The 14,766-nt window shown below is 48.7% G+C and overlaps 2 protein-coding genes across 2 annotated transcripts in view; both read right to left on the bottom strand.

Moving 5' to 3' along the window:
* Window positions 1–5,445, bottom strand: part of PSMD1 (proteasome 26S subunit, non-ATPase 1) — a 77,182-nt gene extending 71,737 nt beyond the window's left edge. Inside the window, exons 1-5 of the mRNA XM_054166327.1 lie at window positions 5,292–5,445; window positions 3,027–3,070; window positions 1,887–1,960; window positions 1,468–1,637; window positions 429–634 (exon numbers count right to left, since the gene is read on the bottom strand). Coding sequence (XP_054022302.1) covers window positions 429–634; window positions 1,468–1,637; window positions 1,887–1,960; window positions 3,027–3,070; window positions 5,292–5,307 — 510 coding nt within the window. The 5' untranslated portion in view covers window positions 5,308–5,445. The remainder of the gene's footprint in view (window positions 1–428; window positions 635–1,467; window positions 1,638–1,886; window positions 1,961–3,026; window positions 3,071–5,291) is intronic.
* A 3,552-nt stretch (window positions 5,446–8,997) lies between these two features.
* Window positions 8,998–14,538, bottom strand: C13H2orf72 (chromosome 13 C2orf72 homolog). Its single transcript, XM_054166569.1, has 3 exons — window positions 13,908–14,538; window positions 10,835–10,951; window positions 8,998–9,312 (listed from the first exon to the last, which is right to left on the bottom strand). The coding sequence occupies exons 1-3, from the start codon at window positions 14,536–14,538 to the stop codon at window positions 9,224–9,226; spliced, it is 837 nt and encodes a 278-aa protein (XP_054022544.1). The 3' UTR covers window positions 8,998–9,223.
* Between the last annotated feature and the right edge of the window lie 228 nt (window positions 14,539–14,766).

Here is a 14,766-nt window from a genome sequence, read left to right as displayed (position 1 = left end):
GTACGCTTCTCTTACTGTCATTACTAGATAGCATGGCTTACCTTAAGCCCTCAGTGAAATATGTCAAAGCCAGACTGCACTGCCCTGCAGTCAGGGAAGGCTAAGACTGCACACAGCCACTTACTGAAAATTATAGCATCTCGCTCAACTACTGGATTTTTCTGGTTTGCCTGCCTAAAATAAATCACTTACCTAGCCCTAAGGATCCCTTCCCACAGTGCATTACAGCAGACTGCAGACCCAGCAAAATGAAAGTTATTCTTGTATTACGCCTTCCATGAACACACTGAACCAAACAAACCCCTGAGTTTCAGCTTTTATTCTGATAATATGAAACAAGTTCCATAGCAACATGGATCTTGCACTTCACTTCTGGATCCATACCTGGTAGAGACTAGCTATATGCACCTCCTGTCTCTTGCACATACCGATTCAAGGATGGTTTTCTCAAAGATGTCCAGCCTGCGTGTCTCTAGAGCAATGCCAATGGCCTGCTTGTACTTGTGGTCGTCCAAGCACCGCTGGAACATTTTGTTCACTATCCCTTCTAGCCTTTCATCCACAGGTTTCTTCTCCCCTTCTGGCAGCTCTGCGTTCTCCACACACTGCTTGGTGTAGTGGTCGATACATTTTGCTGAAAAGATACATTGGAAGGAACATCAGTGGGGGGAAAAAAGTCAACTCCCTGGCTGTTTGCAGGTTTTTCACAGATGAAGAGACCAATATGTGCATGCACATATTCTACCAGCAAACACAGCATCTGGAAACTACACCAAGGTGAGGTACAACTGTGCAGTCATATACAGAAAGTAGTGTCTCCTAACAAACTCTGGTTTTAGTGCTGAAACCAAGTAGATACTTTTAAAATGGAACCACAGACACGATCCTTGTTCAAGTGACAGAATACTTTAAATAAATGAAGAAGCAACAGTGGCAGACTTCCTAGCTCCACTGTAAACACTAACTGGGGAGACTGAAAACCAGCCCTGGTCCATCATATCCTGTACATGGTTAAGTGATACCAGTAGACAAGACTTTTGAAAGACATTCGAATTATACATGCTATCCTGTTATGGGTGGATAAAAAACCCCTGCATCCCTCAGTTAGGTGTCCAGCTACACTAAAGCAAATCATTTCCAAAACTATGATGAAATTTATAAGAGCAATAGCACACAAATGTGGTAACAGTAAAGAACCAAAATATTTTTCCTATTAGGAACTCACAGTAGAGTAACAGTTAAGAATTGGGGGGAAAAAACACCAGAACTCCTGTCAGCTACATTACAGAAGCTCAAACCAGGAGAAAGAAAGCACAAATAAACTGGATAAAATTAGTTGTAGCATCAGTTTAAATGAATACAAGGAAAGGAGAAGGAAAATAGAGAAAAGGAGCTACATGAAGTAAAATCTCAGAGACACAGTAGTTTTGACAAGAGTATTGCAGAAACAGTTCTGCAGTTGTTTACCAATGATCGTCTCCACATATTCTGAGTTGTCATTGACATTGAAGAGGTCACCTGCTCCCAGGGCATAGTTCAGTGATTCCTCAAAGGCTCCCAGGTGGTAGAAAACTTTAGAAGCAACTAGAGCAGCAAACTGCCTGCTCCGAAAGCCCTCATCTTCATAGAGAACTTCACTGCAAAGAAGAGAGAGAAGAGCATCAGCTCCGTGTGCTTGGTTCTCTTTAAGGCCGCATGACAACCTGATCAAACTTGCATCTTTGGGACTACAGCTCCCAGCACCACATCCACTCATGTTAGCACTTCCTGGAAGACATGGAGCTAGATGCCATGCTAGCCAGCATCAAGGAACCAAAACCACATCCACTACATATCTCATATTCTTTTAAGCAGCACACCCTGAAGGAGTAAGTGCCTTTTCTTACATCTTGTCCACTGACTCGGAGATCTCTGCCCAGAAGTCATTGACAACAGCATTCAACTTGTGAAGAGCAAACTCCTGCAAAAAATAGAGAAAAGTTATATTACATTAAAAAAATGCATTTATTACTTTTCTCTTGTAAAAACTAAGTACCACCTATGGCTGTTATCACAAACACTAACCCATTTCAACATCAAAGCCAAGTTTAAAAGATCTCTGCAAACATTCACTTATTTCTGAAAATCCTTTGAAAACAAAGGGCCGTTCATTTAGCAGGTAAGACAACTTTGATGTTCCTTCTCATGGCCTCTCTGTGATGAATGGCTGGTTAAACTGATTGATAGGTGAAGTTCCTTAAAAGACAAAGTTGTCAGAATCTTTGTGGCAACCTTGGTGTAGCATACAGAACTGGCCTGTGGTCTGTGTCAGCCACCTCTATTCAGACACAGTACTCTAGCGGATTAACAATATCCAGACTAGAATCAACCCACTTGTAATCAGTTCAGACTGAACAGGACTCATTGGATCTTTCACCTCCTATTGTCCACTTCAAAGCAAAACACTTAGGGAATTACCAACAGTACAAGATGTACCTCCCCGACTCCTAAAGGGGACTACTAACAATGGCTCAAGTAACCAGCAAGCACCAGCCATGCACTACGAGTGTTTGATGTTGCTCCATGGATTCCTATCTCTATGGACTGTGAAGTTTCTGTTGCTGTTTTCTTCTCCTAATACTACTGTGATTTCTTTTATTTTCAAGTGAAAACTGTAACTGAGTTTTTGGTCTACATTGCTTAAGTTATGCTAAAAATGAGATGTTCTCCAACTTTGAATTTTACGTAGTCAAAATGCAGTCTCTGGAACACTTACAAGCTACAAAGCTCCATCGCCATAAGAGAGATGGGAGCTTTGGTGAATAGAAATCTTTCCATGTGAAGCTCCCATCTGATCCATGTTCAAAACAAGCAATTTTGCCATCTGTTACCATGCTATTTAAGCCCTTTCAGCTTTCAGGCTAGATATGATCTGAGGCCCACCTGTTGCTGTCAAACCATTAATCACCGAGATCCACAGCACTTCTAATTTCAAGCTGTCAAGATAATGCATTTGCTGTTACTTGCTCCCAGATGTAAGTGCTTACCTTGAGCTGTGGCTCTTCTTCATCCAGAAGAGAGATAATTCCAGCTGCAAAACAAGATCATAGTCAATTTTAGATTCTCTCCATTTCAAAAGTGAACATCTTATTGAGTTCAAAACCAAGAGAGTGGGAATGAAGGCTGTGGAATGGTGATCTTCACTATGAAAATTCAAAGATCAGATCCAAGTTTATATTAAGAATGATATCAAATAGTTTAGAATGCATAACTGAAAAGGTACACTGTTTACAAAAGATGATCTTTCTTAGAAGAAAATGTCCTAGACAAGAACTCAGAGAATCTGGGGATCTACCTCCAGGTCTATCACTCCCCCCAGGGCCATAAGGAAGATCATGTCAAAGCTTTTTTCATGCCAAGGAAATTAGTGTCACATCTAGGAGAAGATGCCCTACCTCACAGGCTCCTGATACCATCCCAGAACATCTGCACAAAAGGCTACGGAGCCGTTGTTTAACCAGCACAACTAAAAGTGAGGTTCACAATTATTTGGGGAGCTCAATCTGAAGAAGGGTTGCAGATAGTTTCATTGCAAGGAAGCTGCTGAAAGGGTTGGAATAGGATCTGACCAAAGTCCAGCATGATTCACTGCTTTTAATCTTTCGTTTGTTGCACAGGTTGACAACCTTCAAAAATTTGAATTGGAAAGGCCAGGAAGCCTACTGGAGGCTGAACAGGGCTTTAGAAATATCTTGACAAACCTAAAAGGAAAGCATGCAATTCAAAACTAAAATGTACAAACATAGAAAGGAATCTAAATAGTAGAGGGAGTAAACATGAAATATGATCAATAATATCACATGGCTGCAGTGGAAGAGAACCTAAACTTTACACTGGGATGTATGAGAGCATTTCTTGGCAGATATATGAGGCAATCCTCCCCTCTGCTTGGCACCAGCATGCCTGAGCCAGACCTTGTGTCCAGTGCTGGGCACTGTTTTAAGAGTTATGAGCAAACTAGAGTGTTCAGAATTGATCAGTAAGAACAGAGGTCTCGCATTTGGGACTGATGACGGCTGCCTGAAGGTCTGTAACTGTTTGGTCTACTGAAATCTGGGAAAGGTACAGAGTTCATACATGCACAGGGCAGCTGCCAGCAGAAAGAGAATAATCTGATCTTTGTGTCAGATACAAACAGGAATAGTAAAACCAATTTTATTTGGAGCTTCAAAAATTGAGTTTAGACACTGAGAAGTCTTCTGCCCTGGGGCAGTGAAGGCATGTTCAGCAGCCCACTACATAGTGTTCCTCTCAGCAGTTTTCTGCAGCTCTACTCCAAATGGATTTGCTGATTTGTTTGTAAATAAGCTCCTGCATTTACCTAAGTGATCTCACTCCTATTCAACATACCACTGCTACCTTTTAAAAACCCTTCTGAAATTCATTCCCACTTCTCAATTATGGTAATACTTAAACATAAAGCAAAGGGCTCAGAAAGAGAAAGATGCTTGCAGATGATTATCCTTCACACTTTTTCTCTCACAAAACCAGTCACATATTAATTTCTGGCCTGAGTACTTTGAAAAATCTTGTCTTTTTTCTCACACTAGTAAGCTCTCCGTAGATCCAGAAACAGCGTTTAACATCTAATTCCTCAAGCAATTCATTACCCTGGACTCTTTAGGCTGGCTTTTCCTCTACAAGGTATTTGCATTTCTGACCCGCCCAAAGTTCAGCTCTGCCTCTTGCCCCTTTCTCATTCCCTGCTGCACCTCCTGCAGAGCCCCCACTGCCCACGGACTTTACATCTCCGATGTGTTACTCGCTTTAAGCAGGTGAAGCGCTTCAGTTCACAACTGCGGCGCAGGAGCACCCCAGTGTCAAAGGCTCGGGAGTCCCCTCGTAAATACCGGCAGGTGGTGGTCGCGGCGCCGGGACGGGCAAGCGCCCTCCGTGCCTCCCGAGCGTCCTCTTTGAACCCGCTACAGAGCCGGTCCCGCTCAGACTGCCGCAGCACCCGGAGACGAGCGGGAGACTGCCCTCCAGGCATGGGGCAGCCCCTCCGCCTCCCGCGGTTCAGCATTAAAGTGCCAATTATAGTGAGCCGCCACGCACGGGGGCAACCTCCCGCTCCCGCCGCGACGCACGGTAGCTACCGGCCAGGGGTGACAAAAGTGGGGGGAAGCCCCAGTACGGGACGGTCCCACAGAGCGCTGCAACCGGCGCTCCGCGGCCTGCGGCAGCAGTGCCCAGTCACGGCCCTGACTCAGCGAAACCCCGACGGGCAGTGCCGCCCCGCGCGGCTTCCTCACCAGCCGAGGTAATCATGGTGCCGCCCGCCCGGCCCGCGGAGGGAGGTGGGGTCCGGTAGGGTCTGCTCCGGTCCAGGTGCGATGGTGGTTCCGCCGCCTGGGGTCCGCACCGCGCCGCTACCGCTCCGCCGCCGCCCGGCCCGGAAGTGCCGCGAAGGGCCCCTTCCGGCAGGCAGCCGCTTCTCCCGGCAGAGGTGGCCGTCAGGATTGCCTGTGCGGGGCAGCAGCCAGGCGCGCGGCGCGCCCGCGCAGCTCTGCCTGGGGCTGCCCCCCGCACAAGCGCTCGGCGGGTCTCGTCGGCCCCACTCGGCGTCCCATCGGCTCCCTGCCAACCCCACAGCCCCCGCACCGGCCCCTCATGCTTGATTTGGCGGTGGCAGGCAGCTCTTCCCTGCCTGCGAACTACAGCCCGGGGCCGGCGAGGGGGGCTGCGGGGCCCAGGTTCTGGGCTCCCCACGCGTGACCTCCATGTTTGCACTGTGGCCACGCAAACCAGTGCCCACTCCCTCCATGGCGCACGGCGCGGGTGGCATTTCCCCGGCTGCCTGCAACAGGGTGGCATCTCTAGGGGCACAGGTGGGGCACGGGTATTGCAGCGATCCGGGATTTTCCTCCATAGATTTATCGCCTCTTGGAGGGCCGCTCTGAGGGCCCCGACTCCTCTCACGTCCCTTGTAGCTGTGAGGAAAGGCTGCACCCAAACCCATTTCTCCCTTAGAAATGTACTGATGCGTCCAACAGCCCTCACCAAATCTTTCTCCCCACCCATCACTTGTGTGGCACAGAGCAATGTCCAGATTTCTTACACATACGTGTACCTGAAGGTGTCCCAGCGGTGGAGAATAAAGTAAGTTTTGCTTCTGCTTTGGTTCTGATGCAGACAGATGGGGAATTCAGGCTGGTGGATTTCCACCAAGGAGAATCGAACCAAACAGCAATGGTGCTGTACAGCAAGAGATCAAAGCACCCAGCCTTCGGCAGCATTGGTTTCTACCTATTTCTAGTAAGTAGGAAAAAATACTTGAAGGGCTTGAATTCCTCAAGGAAACTTAATGGTCTCAGTTAGTGAATGTTATTAATGAACATTACAGCCTTGCCCACCACACCGAGAGGGTCAGACAGCTCAAAACATCTCCAGCCTTCCCCACCACCCATAGGTAAGAAGCCTACCTGAGCTGCACACACAGCAGTTCTGCTGATCTGGATACCATATACTGGGGTCACTTCCATTCTCACCCAATACTTTTCAATTAAATCAAGAGAAATACCAGTTAAACCACTGCATAATGCTACATTAAGGATAACATCATGGCAAATAAAAACCAAACTGAAGCATGTTCCAATTCAGAAAATAAATGGTTTTATTCTTCACAGTAAACACATAACAGTGCCCTTAAATCAATTAAAGATGTAAAACTATCTGTCTCACCTCCACATGCCCAGCTAATAGAGGGGGGTGGGGGGTGGAAAAAGGCATTGAAGTATCTTTTATTCCTCAAAGGAAAACAATACTTTTGGTCAAATGTGTTCCCATCCACACCTCCTAAATCTCAGGCAGTTAAGTCTCACTGCAAGGGCAAACTTGCATGATTTACTTTAAAAATAGAGGTTAATAAAGCCATCAGACTTGAAGCACTAAGGTGGGCTTAGCTGTAAATCTGTTCTCTTAGGCTAGCTCTTTTCTGGTCAGTTCTAAGCAGCAAAGGCCAAATACTGTAAGGAAATAAAGGTTCACCCAATCATACTGTCAAGTCCTACTAGACTCACCCAACCAAGGGCTTTAACAGGAAAGCATGTAACAGCCCAGCAACTTGGGTTCTGCTGTGAAGATGAGTAGAGGGAATCCACACTGCACAACAGACCTATGTTCTCATGGGAGGGACAGAGCAGAAAGATACCTTCATCTTGATTATACATACATAGAATAAACCAGGTTGGAAGAGACCTTCAAGATCATCGCGTCCAAGTAGTCATTACTACTCAGTACAGAGTAATGAATACAGCCACCCACATTAAGTAACTTTATTAAGTCACATTTGTATTTGCCACCTGGTCATAAGCAAACAAAACCTACAAAACTGCATGCTGGAAGGAGAATGGATTTGGTGTCTTCTCTGCAGAGCTGTGTGCTCCACCATAATCAGCAGCCTCCTAGGTTTGCTCTCTCTAGTCCACACTCCACTTCTGCTATGAAGAAATGCAATGTGCTTCCCTAAATCTGCTCACATGGACTTGGCATCAAACCACCTCTCCCTCTCACCACCTTATAGGGCAGCTACACCACCTTATGGCTGCATTACAGGTGGAGCTTTCCTACAGGGACCAAGCCTAATTATCCTCACAGATTCAAACGAGCAGCTTGCTAACACAGAGACTTGCTGAGCACACCTGGAAACACTCCCCATCTCTCCTACTCCACCTCAGCAGAATGCCCCAGACACCCTTAGCCAATTTCTCCTGGCCAAGAGTTAAAGGCAGCACCATCACTAAAGGGACTGATTCTAAATGCAGGAGCTGGTAAGCATTACCATCATAACCCCAGTGAGGTAGGCAGGTGTTGCTGTCCCCATCCTAATGGTGGGGAAACTGAGGCACAGAAAAATGGTTTGTTGAAAAGTATTGATCATGGTCATAAGCAGAGATGGGTGAAAAAAACATCCTCTGCTCCAGGTAAGAGCTAGAAAGGTGCCAAAGGCACATTGCTGGGGCAAAGTGCTGGCCAGAGCCAGCTGGACTGCAGACACCAAAGGAACCAGAAGTAGGACAGAAGTGCACAGAGGACGTAACAACATAATTCACTAACTAACCCAGAGAAGAGGTAGGCAGGACATGACAAGTTGAAGCTGCTGGTCTGAGCTGGATGCAACTCCAAAATGACAGCCAGCCTCAAGCAAAACCCAGCAGCTTGTGCTAAAAACAAAACAAGACCTGGTTTATATTGCATTGAAGCAAGAATAAAGAAAGATATTCTTGGCATTACAGTAATATTCCCTGTAAACCCAGGATTTGTACTTGTGGTGCCCCACAGCCTATAGGCAGCCCTTTGGAACAACTTGAATAGATTTTTAAACTATATATTTTTCTATTTATTTATGAAGCAGTCACATCATGTGCTGTAGGCCACCGTGAAGACCTGCCAGTACATGGTTGTAGAGATGCCCCAGGTAAGACGTGCCTCTCCCATAAACCCATCTAGCACCAGCCACAGCTCAGTGTCCATCTCCCACCCCTCCAACCCAAGCAGTCCATCGGTCAATCCGTGAGCACCAAGCCAGAGGGATGGATCCTGCTCCCAAACCACACTCTGCTACAGCTGCCATTAAAGTCAGGATCTTTAGCATTATTCTTACTCTCCACATTAGGCTGTTACTGGGTTCCTCATGTTACACACCTATATTCAAGCCTTTTCAGCAGCTGGTAGATCTGAGTCCTCTGACACATCACAGTTTCCATGCCACTGTGCTATTTGTCTTTTTTTTCCCCCCTTCTTTTCTTGATGAGAGAGAGGGTGGGAACTTCAAAGCAACAATAAGGCAGCAGAATCTGTTTGCCAGGGAGGCCAGCACCAGCTACCTCAGCAGGAAACTTCGCTCAGAATTAGGAAGTGTTCCTCATTCTTGAAACAGGTGGGTGCATTTCACACTCAAGAGTCCCAACATCATCTCACCCAGGACATGAAATACATCCCCAAAGGGTTTTTCAGAAGCCCCAGATTCCATTGACAGCTCCAGGCACTGCTGTGGATAGCTCTCTGGCACGGACCTCAGAGGCTGTCAGCAGCTACAGAAGATCCTGGTGAACTAAGTCAAGCAGCTTCTCCCTGGAGTGGTGGCTCCTTGGAGGAGACAGTGAGTGAGCATGCATCAGCTCCTGCTCTCACTGCTCCACATCCACAGATCCAGGACACAGACTGTGCTAGACACCCAGCAGCTCTAGGTGCCTGTGTGTCCAGCAGCTTCCTCACAGTTTCCATTGGGAGACAGGCTCGTCAGAGCCACTTCTTCAGGGTCCTGTGGGTCATCTGCAAAGAGCAGAGAGAGGACAAGGCAGATTTGCAGGGAAAAGTCTTCTTCGTGCAAAATGCAACAAAAGCATGGGATGAAGCAATTGATACATAATCACAACCAAAGCACAGCTGGGCTTTTTGTAACTAATTTTCATTTTGCTTTACAAACAAAACATTGCTTTAACAAACAAAAGAGCACAGGAGAGAGCTCCCTGGCCTCTGCAGCCTCAGCAACCTCACAGCAAGCTTCACGCCCACGAGGCATCACCTGCCTGATATTGACAGCAAGATCAAGCACTTCTATTTTCTGACCCTTGAAAATGTCTCAAAGATGAACAAATGAGGCTTTTCGGTTGTTTTCTCTGACCTTTACAAGTTGTAAGCATTTTATCTGTTTAAGAGGCATCTGGACAAAGTCCTTAATAACATACTTTAACTTGTAGTCAGCCCTGAAGTGGTCAGGCCATTGACCTAGATGATCATTGTAGGCCTTTGCAACTGAAAATATATTCTATTCTATTCTATTCTATTCTATTCTATTCTATTCTATTCTATTCTATTCTATTTTCTATACAGAGAGAGTGATTGCCCATTGGAATGAGCTGCCCGGGGAGGTGGTAGAGTCACCATCATTGGAGGTGTTCAGGAGGAGACTTGATGGGGTGCTTGGTGCCATGGTTTAGTTGTTTAGGTGGTGTTGGATTGGTTGATGAGTTGGACTCAATCTTGAAGGTCTCTTCCAACCTGGTCTGGTCTATTCTATTCTATCCTATCCTATCCTATCCTATCCTATCCTATCCTATCCTATCCTATCCTATCCTATCCTATCCTATCCTATCCCATCCTATTTCTATTGAAGGATCTTCCCTTCCATTTCATGCCCCATAGAGCAGTCTGGATCTCCACACCACCCACATTGTAGCTTCCTGCACATAGAGCAGTCTGGATCTCTGTTGCAGCCTCCTACACAGGGCCACATTTGCAAAAAGAAAATCACTGCTGGAAAAAGCAAGCAGAAGTGCCAGTGGCAAAGGCTGAACACTAGGCTATTTGTTACTTGAACAATTCCCCTTAGAATTAAAGAGGTCAAGGATGACTTCCCTCTTCCTCCTCCCTGCCAGCCCCAAATGCAAGTGGTTTGGGAACACCTCTTCCAGCTCAGTTTGAATAAAATGTCACATGAGAGTGATTTTTTCCAATTCATTGTTTAGACAGACAGTACTCTGCTGCCAGAAACTCCAGCAAAACACAGCTGAGTTCAGCAGTGCCCCCAGGAGTGTAGTTGGGCACTGGACCCAGTGTGGTTTTATTTAGACAAGTGAAAGGTCAGCAAACGGGGAGACGGTAACACAGCAGCCAGATGTGCTCTGGTTGTCTTCAGGCTCCAGCCAAACCACAGCGAGGCAAAAGACATCAGCTGCAGAGCTGGAAATAGCTTAAGGATGCCACCAGCAAGGGCTCTGGGCACCAGAAGCACCAGGGAGTCAGTGAGGAACTTCTGACAGAGCAGGAATACAAGGGAGGGAGCTGGGCATACCTTCATGAACACTGTTTGCAGCTTTTGCTTCATGACCTTTTCTCTGGCTCCTCTGGCTCCTGGAAATGCACCGCAGGAAGGATGGGAACCTCCACCTCTGCCTGTCTTTCCCCTCTTCTAGATAAACCAGAGAAGATGAGTTCAGATTAGCAGTGGGTCAGCCCTGATGTTCCCCAGTCTCCCTACTGCTGACTCATAACATCTCCCCTCCACAAGCCAAACTCATCACAGCAAAACCAGGTCTGCTTCACAGAGCCCACTCCTGGAAAGCACGGGGCAGCTCCTGGATGACCTTATTTCAGGCTGAAACCTCCCTGCTACCCTGGACATTTGTCCCCAGTGTCAGTTTCTGCGTTGCCACCCTGCTGCTAAAAACATCCTGGATGTTGCAGTCCAGAGCAAGACACCTGGCAGGAGCTCAGCCAGCTGGTGAGGCTGGGACTGGCAGGGTTAGGGCATTCCTGCAGAAGTTTTTCTTTTTTGTTACTACACAGCTTCTGCTACATCAACCTATTAACTGCTCCTCGCTTTATTAGGCAATTCCTCCTTGCCACAGAGACCTGCTGGACACGCAGACTTGCAGCACACCAAGAACTACAACTGCTTGCAAAATGCAGAGAGCATGTGGCCTTCATTGATGTATAGTATTTATTCGGGAGGACAATGAAGGTCACAGCAAGTTACTACAGGCTTTCAAGCCATTAAACACTACAGTAGCTTGTAAAACACTACATCAGCGTGTTTTATGTGGCTTCCACCAGTAGCAGTTCAGCATCTCCATTGAAACATCATCCAGCCTTTCACCTCCAGATCAGATAACAAATAACAACCACTTCAACGGCCTTCAGCTTATCAAACCATTGCAACACTACAGGGTTCACACTGTCAGCCTTCCCTGCTAGTCAACAAACCACAACTTCCAGCCATAAACACATCCCCTCCTCACAGTGCGTGGGGACTCTGGACACCACCAAGACACTGCAGGACAGCAGCCCAAAGTGTTCCTGCTTAGACCCAACAGATGCAGGAACCCCACTGCCATTCCTGTCCTGGCTTCACTGCACAAATGACAGTATGGGGCATTCCCTGCATGCAGGGGCTGCAGCTCCAGAGCAGCTGTCATGGGCAGAGCTGGGCAGTGGTATCTGTGGAAGATGATGAGGCTCTGAAGCTGGGCTGAAATAGGCATGAGCTCAGGTACATAGAGCCTTACACTCTGCATTCCCAACATCCTTATCCAGATGCATGAGCGTCATTTTTCAGCTTAGCAAAAGCCTTTTGCAAAGCCAGGAGGCTAAATAAAACCAGCTCAGCCCTGACTAAGAACATATTTACAGTGGCATTCCTAGAACCTGTTTTTCAGGGTGCTCTCCAGTCCCATGTCCATCTTCCCCACTATCCTTCCTCATATTACATTAAAGAGATTATTCCCCTTGTGCCTTGCTTGCTTCTAGGGAAAACCACAGCATGAAGACCAGGCTGCAATATAGCTGGTGCTTGGCACTGCCAGATCCCCAGCTCTCAGAGGGGGCAGAATTTCAACCCACCACACTATGGGTGAAATCTCTCTGGCCACATGAAGATTTTGGAAGGCAGGGCTCACAGCAGCATGGAAAGAAGCTGCCCCTGCCTAAGGCTGAACCCTGCAGCTGATGAGCATCCTCATTACACATGGGACGCTTACATGACTAAGAGTAGTGGACAGAGCATCAGGAATGAATTAAAGCAGTTTGCTGAGTCCTCCTACCCACCATGCTTATGAGGCACACACAAACAGGCTGCAACACCTTCTCTGGCTGCTTCTGCTCCTCTTCTACAACTGATGGCTGCTATGCCATTTCCACATTGGCGCGAAGGACAAATCCACAACAGTCCACAGAAACACATGTACTGAGCCAAGCACCAGCAATGTGCAGAGGTAGAAAATGGTCATGTATGCAGCTGCTGTCCCACCAGGCTGCTATGAGCAGAAATAGAAATTCTTGCAGCAGGAACAACGTGAGGAAGATAAAAGCATGTGAAAGGAGAGAAGCTGTAAAGGAAATCACATGTGCCTCAGTACAAAGAGTTGGCAGAAAACAGCCCTGCTCCCTCACAGTAGGCCCTAGTCATCTCAAAGAGCCTCAAGTTTCAAATCCAGAATTCTGGACTGAACTAAGGAGAGAAGCACCTAGGCTGAGGCTGACCATGCCTATGTCCCAAAGATCTCACAGGACCCTGTCAAACATGGTGCTGCAGGGAAGTGCTAGGATCTCTTGGGGTAAAGAGTGTGAGACAGCAGAACACCATAGGCCCTGGAAATTATGGGGGAGCAAGGGAAAAGTGGGAAAGTGAAGGAAGAAAGGAGGAAAGGGAAACGGATGAAGACAAGCAGTGCTGAGGATTAAAGAGCCCGGGAGGTTTTGCACAGCTGCTTGGCAGCTAAGCCTGCCCAGCTGCCCATCACCCTCCACACAAGCAGGGTTTGTCTTTTGCCCCACGGCAAGTGCTGCTCCTCCAGGCCTGTTTGACAACCAACTTTCATCCTGCCATCCTCAGCTTGCTTAAACTGACTTCCAAAGACTCCTGGCTTTAAATCCAAACACTGACTTGCATTTGTATTTATTTATTATGCAAAGCCAGCACAAGCATCTTCCTCCTGCAGGAAGGTCAGGTCCTGCCTGCACCCTACAACAAGGGCTGCACCCCAATCCTGTGTCCTCAGGAACACACATACATAAGCATACGTGGCCATCATGTCACTGCATCCCTGCTGTCTATGTGCTTCCCACCTTGCTGGGAAGTTCGTCGTCCCTGGCTCCAAGAGCTGGGAAACCCATCAGAAAGAAGTAGATCATATTGGGAAGGCTCAGATCCCAGCAGCACGACAGAGATACCATTAGGGAAGAAGATCCCACCAGAAGGGGTCTTATCTCCGATTCCGTTAGAGTGGAAGGAAGATCCTCTCAGGAGCTGTCAGATCTCAATGGGAAACACTAGATGCCATCAAGATCTCACAGGAAAAGGGAGCAAATCTTGTGAAAGGCCCGGACCTCACCCCCACCCCCGCCGGTGTCCTCCCTAGCCCCTGTACCTGCGGGGTGCTGCAGCGCGGCCCGCAGGGCGCAGCAGGCAGCGGCGCGGCAGTCGCGCAGGGCTGAAGGGCTGCCGGGGCTGTACCGGGCCGCCTGCACAGTGCCGCATGCCGGGAAGTGCCGCCGCAGCGCCGCGTCCAGCACCGCCGCGTCCTCCCCGTCGCAGCCGGGCAGGAGGACGCCGACGACGGCGGGCGGCGGTGCCGGGGCCAGGCGGCTACGCACGTCCCGCACCATCTCCCGCAGACGGGCCCGGGTCCCGCGGCTCCGCGCCGCCCCACCGCGGCACAGCACCAGCAGCAGCCGCGCTCCCAGCGCCCTCCGACCGCCAACCGCTCGCCGCCGGGACCGGCATCCCGGCCCCGGCGGCGCCTCGTCTCCCAGGAGGTCGCAGGCGAAGGCGGCCAGCGTGGCCGCCACCGGGACCCCATCCACCACCTCGGCCACCATCAGCACGGTCTGCCGTCCGCCCACCCGCTCCACCAGCGCCCGCAGCTCCTGCAGCTCCGCCGCCATCCCCCGCTGCCGCGCACCCTTCCCGGCACCGCGCACCGCCCCTGGCACGGCACCGCACCGCCCCCTGGCCCTGCCACCCGCCCCCGCGCACCACTCCCTCGCACTGTGCATCATCCCCGGGTCCCAGTTCCAGCACAAGGGGGGTCGATATGTCCGTCACATAAACCAGGAAGCTCCCGTCTGCCGCATGTGCAAATACCTCCCCTGTGCCATATCAGAGCAAATATCTCCAAAGAGGTAACGTCTTACTGCAAGAACTCCAGAGAGGATAAACAGCTCCAAGGTGCAAACTGCCAAAGTCACCTTGGCCAGTTGCTCTCTGAGACCATTGAATCAAATCAC

Source organism: Dryobates pubescens, chromosome 13 (genome assembly GCF_014839835.1).
Source record: "Dryobates pubescens isolate bDryPub1 chromosome 13, bDryPub1.pri, whole genome shotgun sequence".
NCBI lineage: Eukaryota > Metazoa > Chordata > Aves > Piciformes > Picidae > Dryobates > Dryobates pubescens.
The sequence above is the reverse complement of the archived record's forward strand: the minus strand, read 5'-3'. Positions and strand labels throughout refer to the sequence as shown.

Coding starts and splice junctions, on each gene's coding strand:
- C13H2orf72 (XM_054166569.1), bottom strand. CDS start 14,538: ATGATGCACAGTGCGAGGGAGTGGTGCGCGGGGGCGGGTGGCAGGGCC. Junction 10,952..13,907: donor CGCGCTGCAGCACCCCGCAG/GTACAGGGGCTA, acceptor TGGTTTATCTAG/AAGAGGGGAAAGACAGGCAG. Junction 9,313..10,834: donor TGCAAACAGTGTTCATGAAG/GTATGCCCAGCT, acceptor TGCTCTTTGCAG/ATGACCCACAGGACCCTGAA.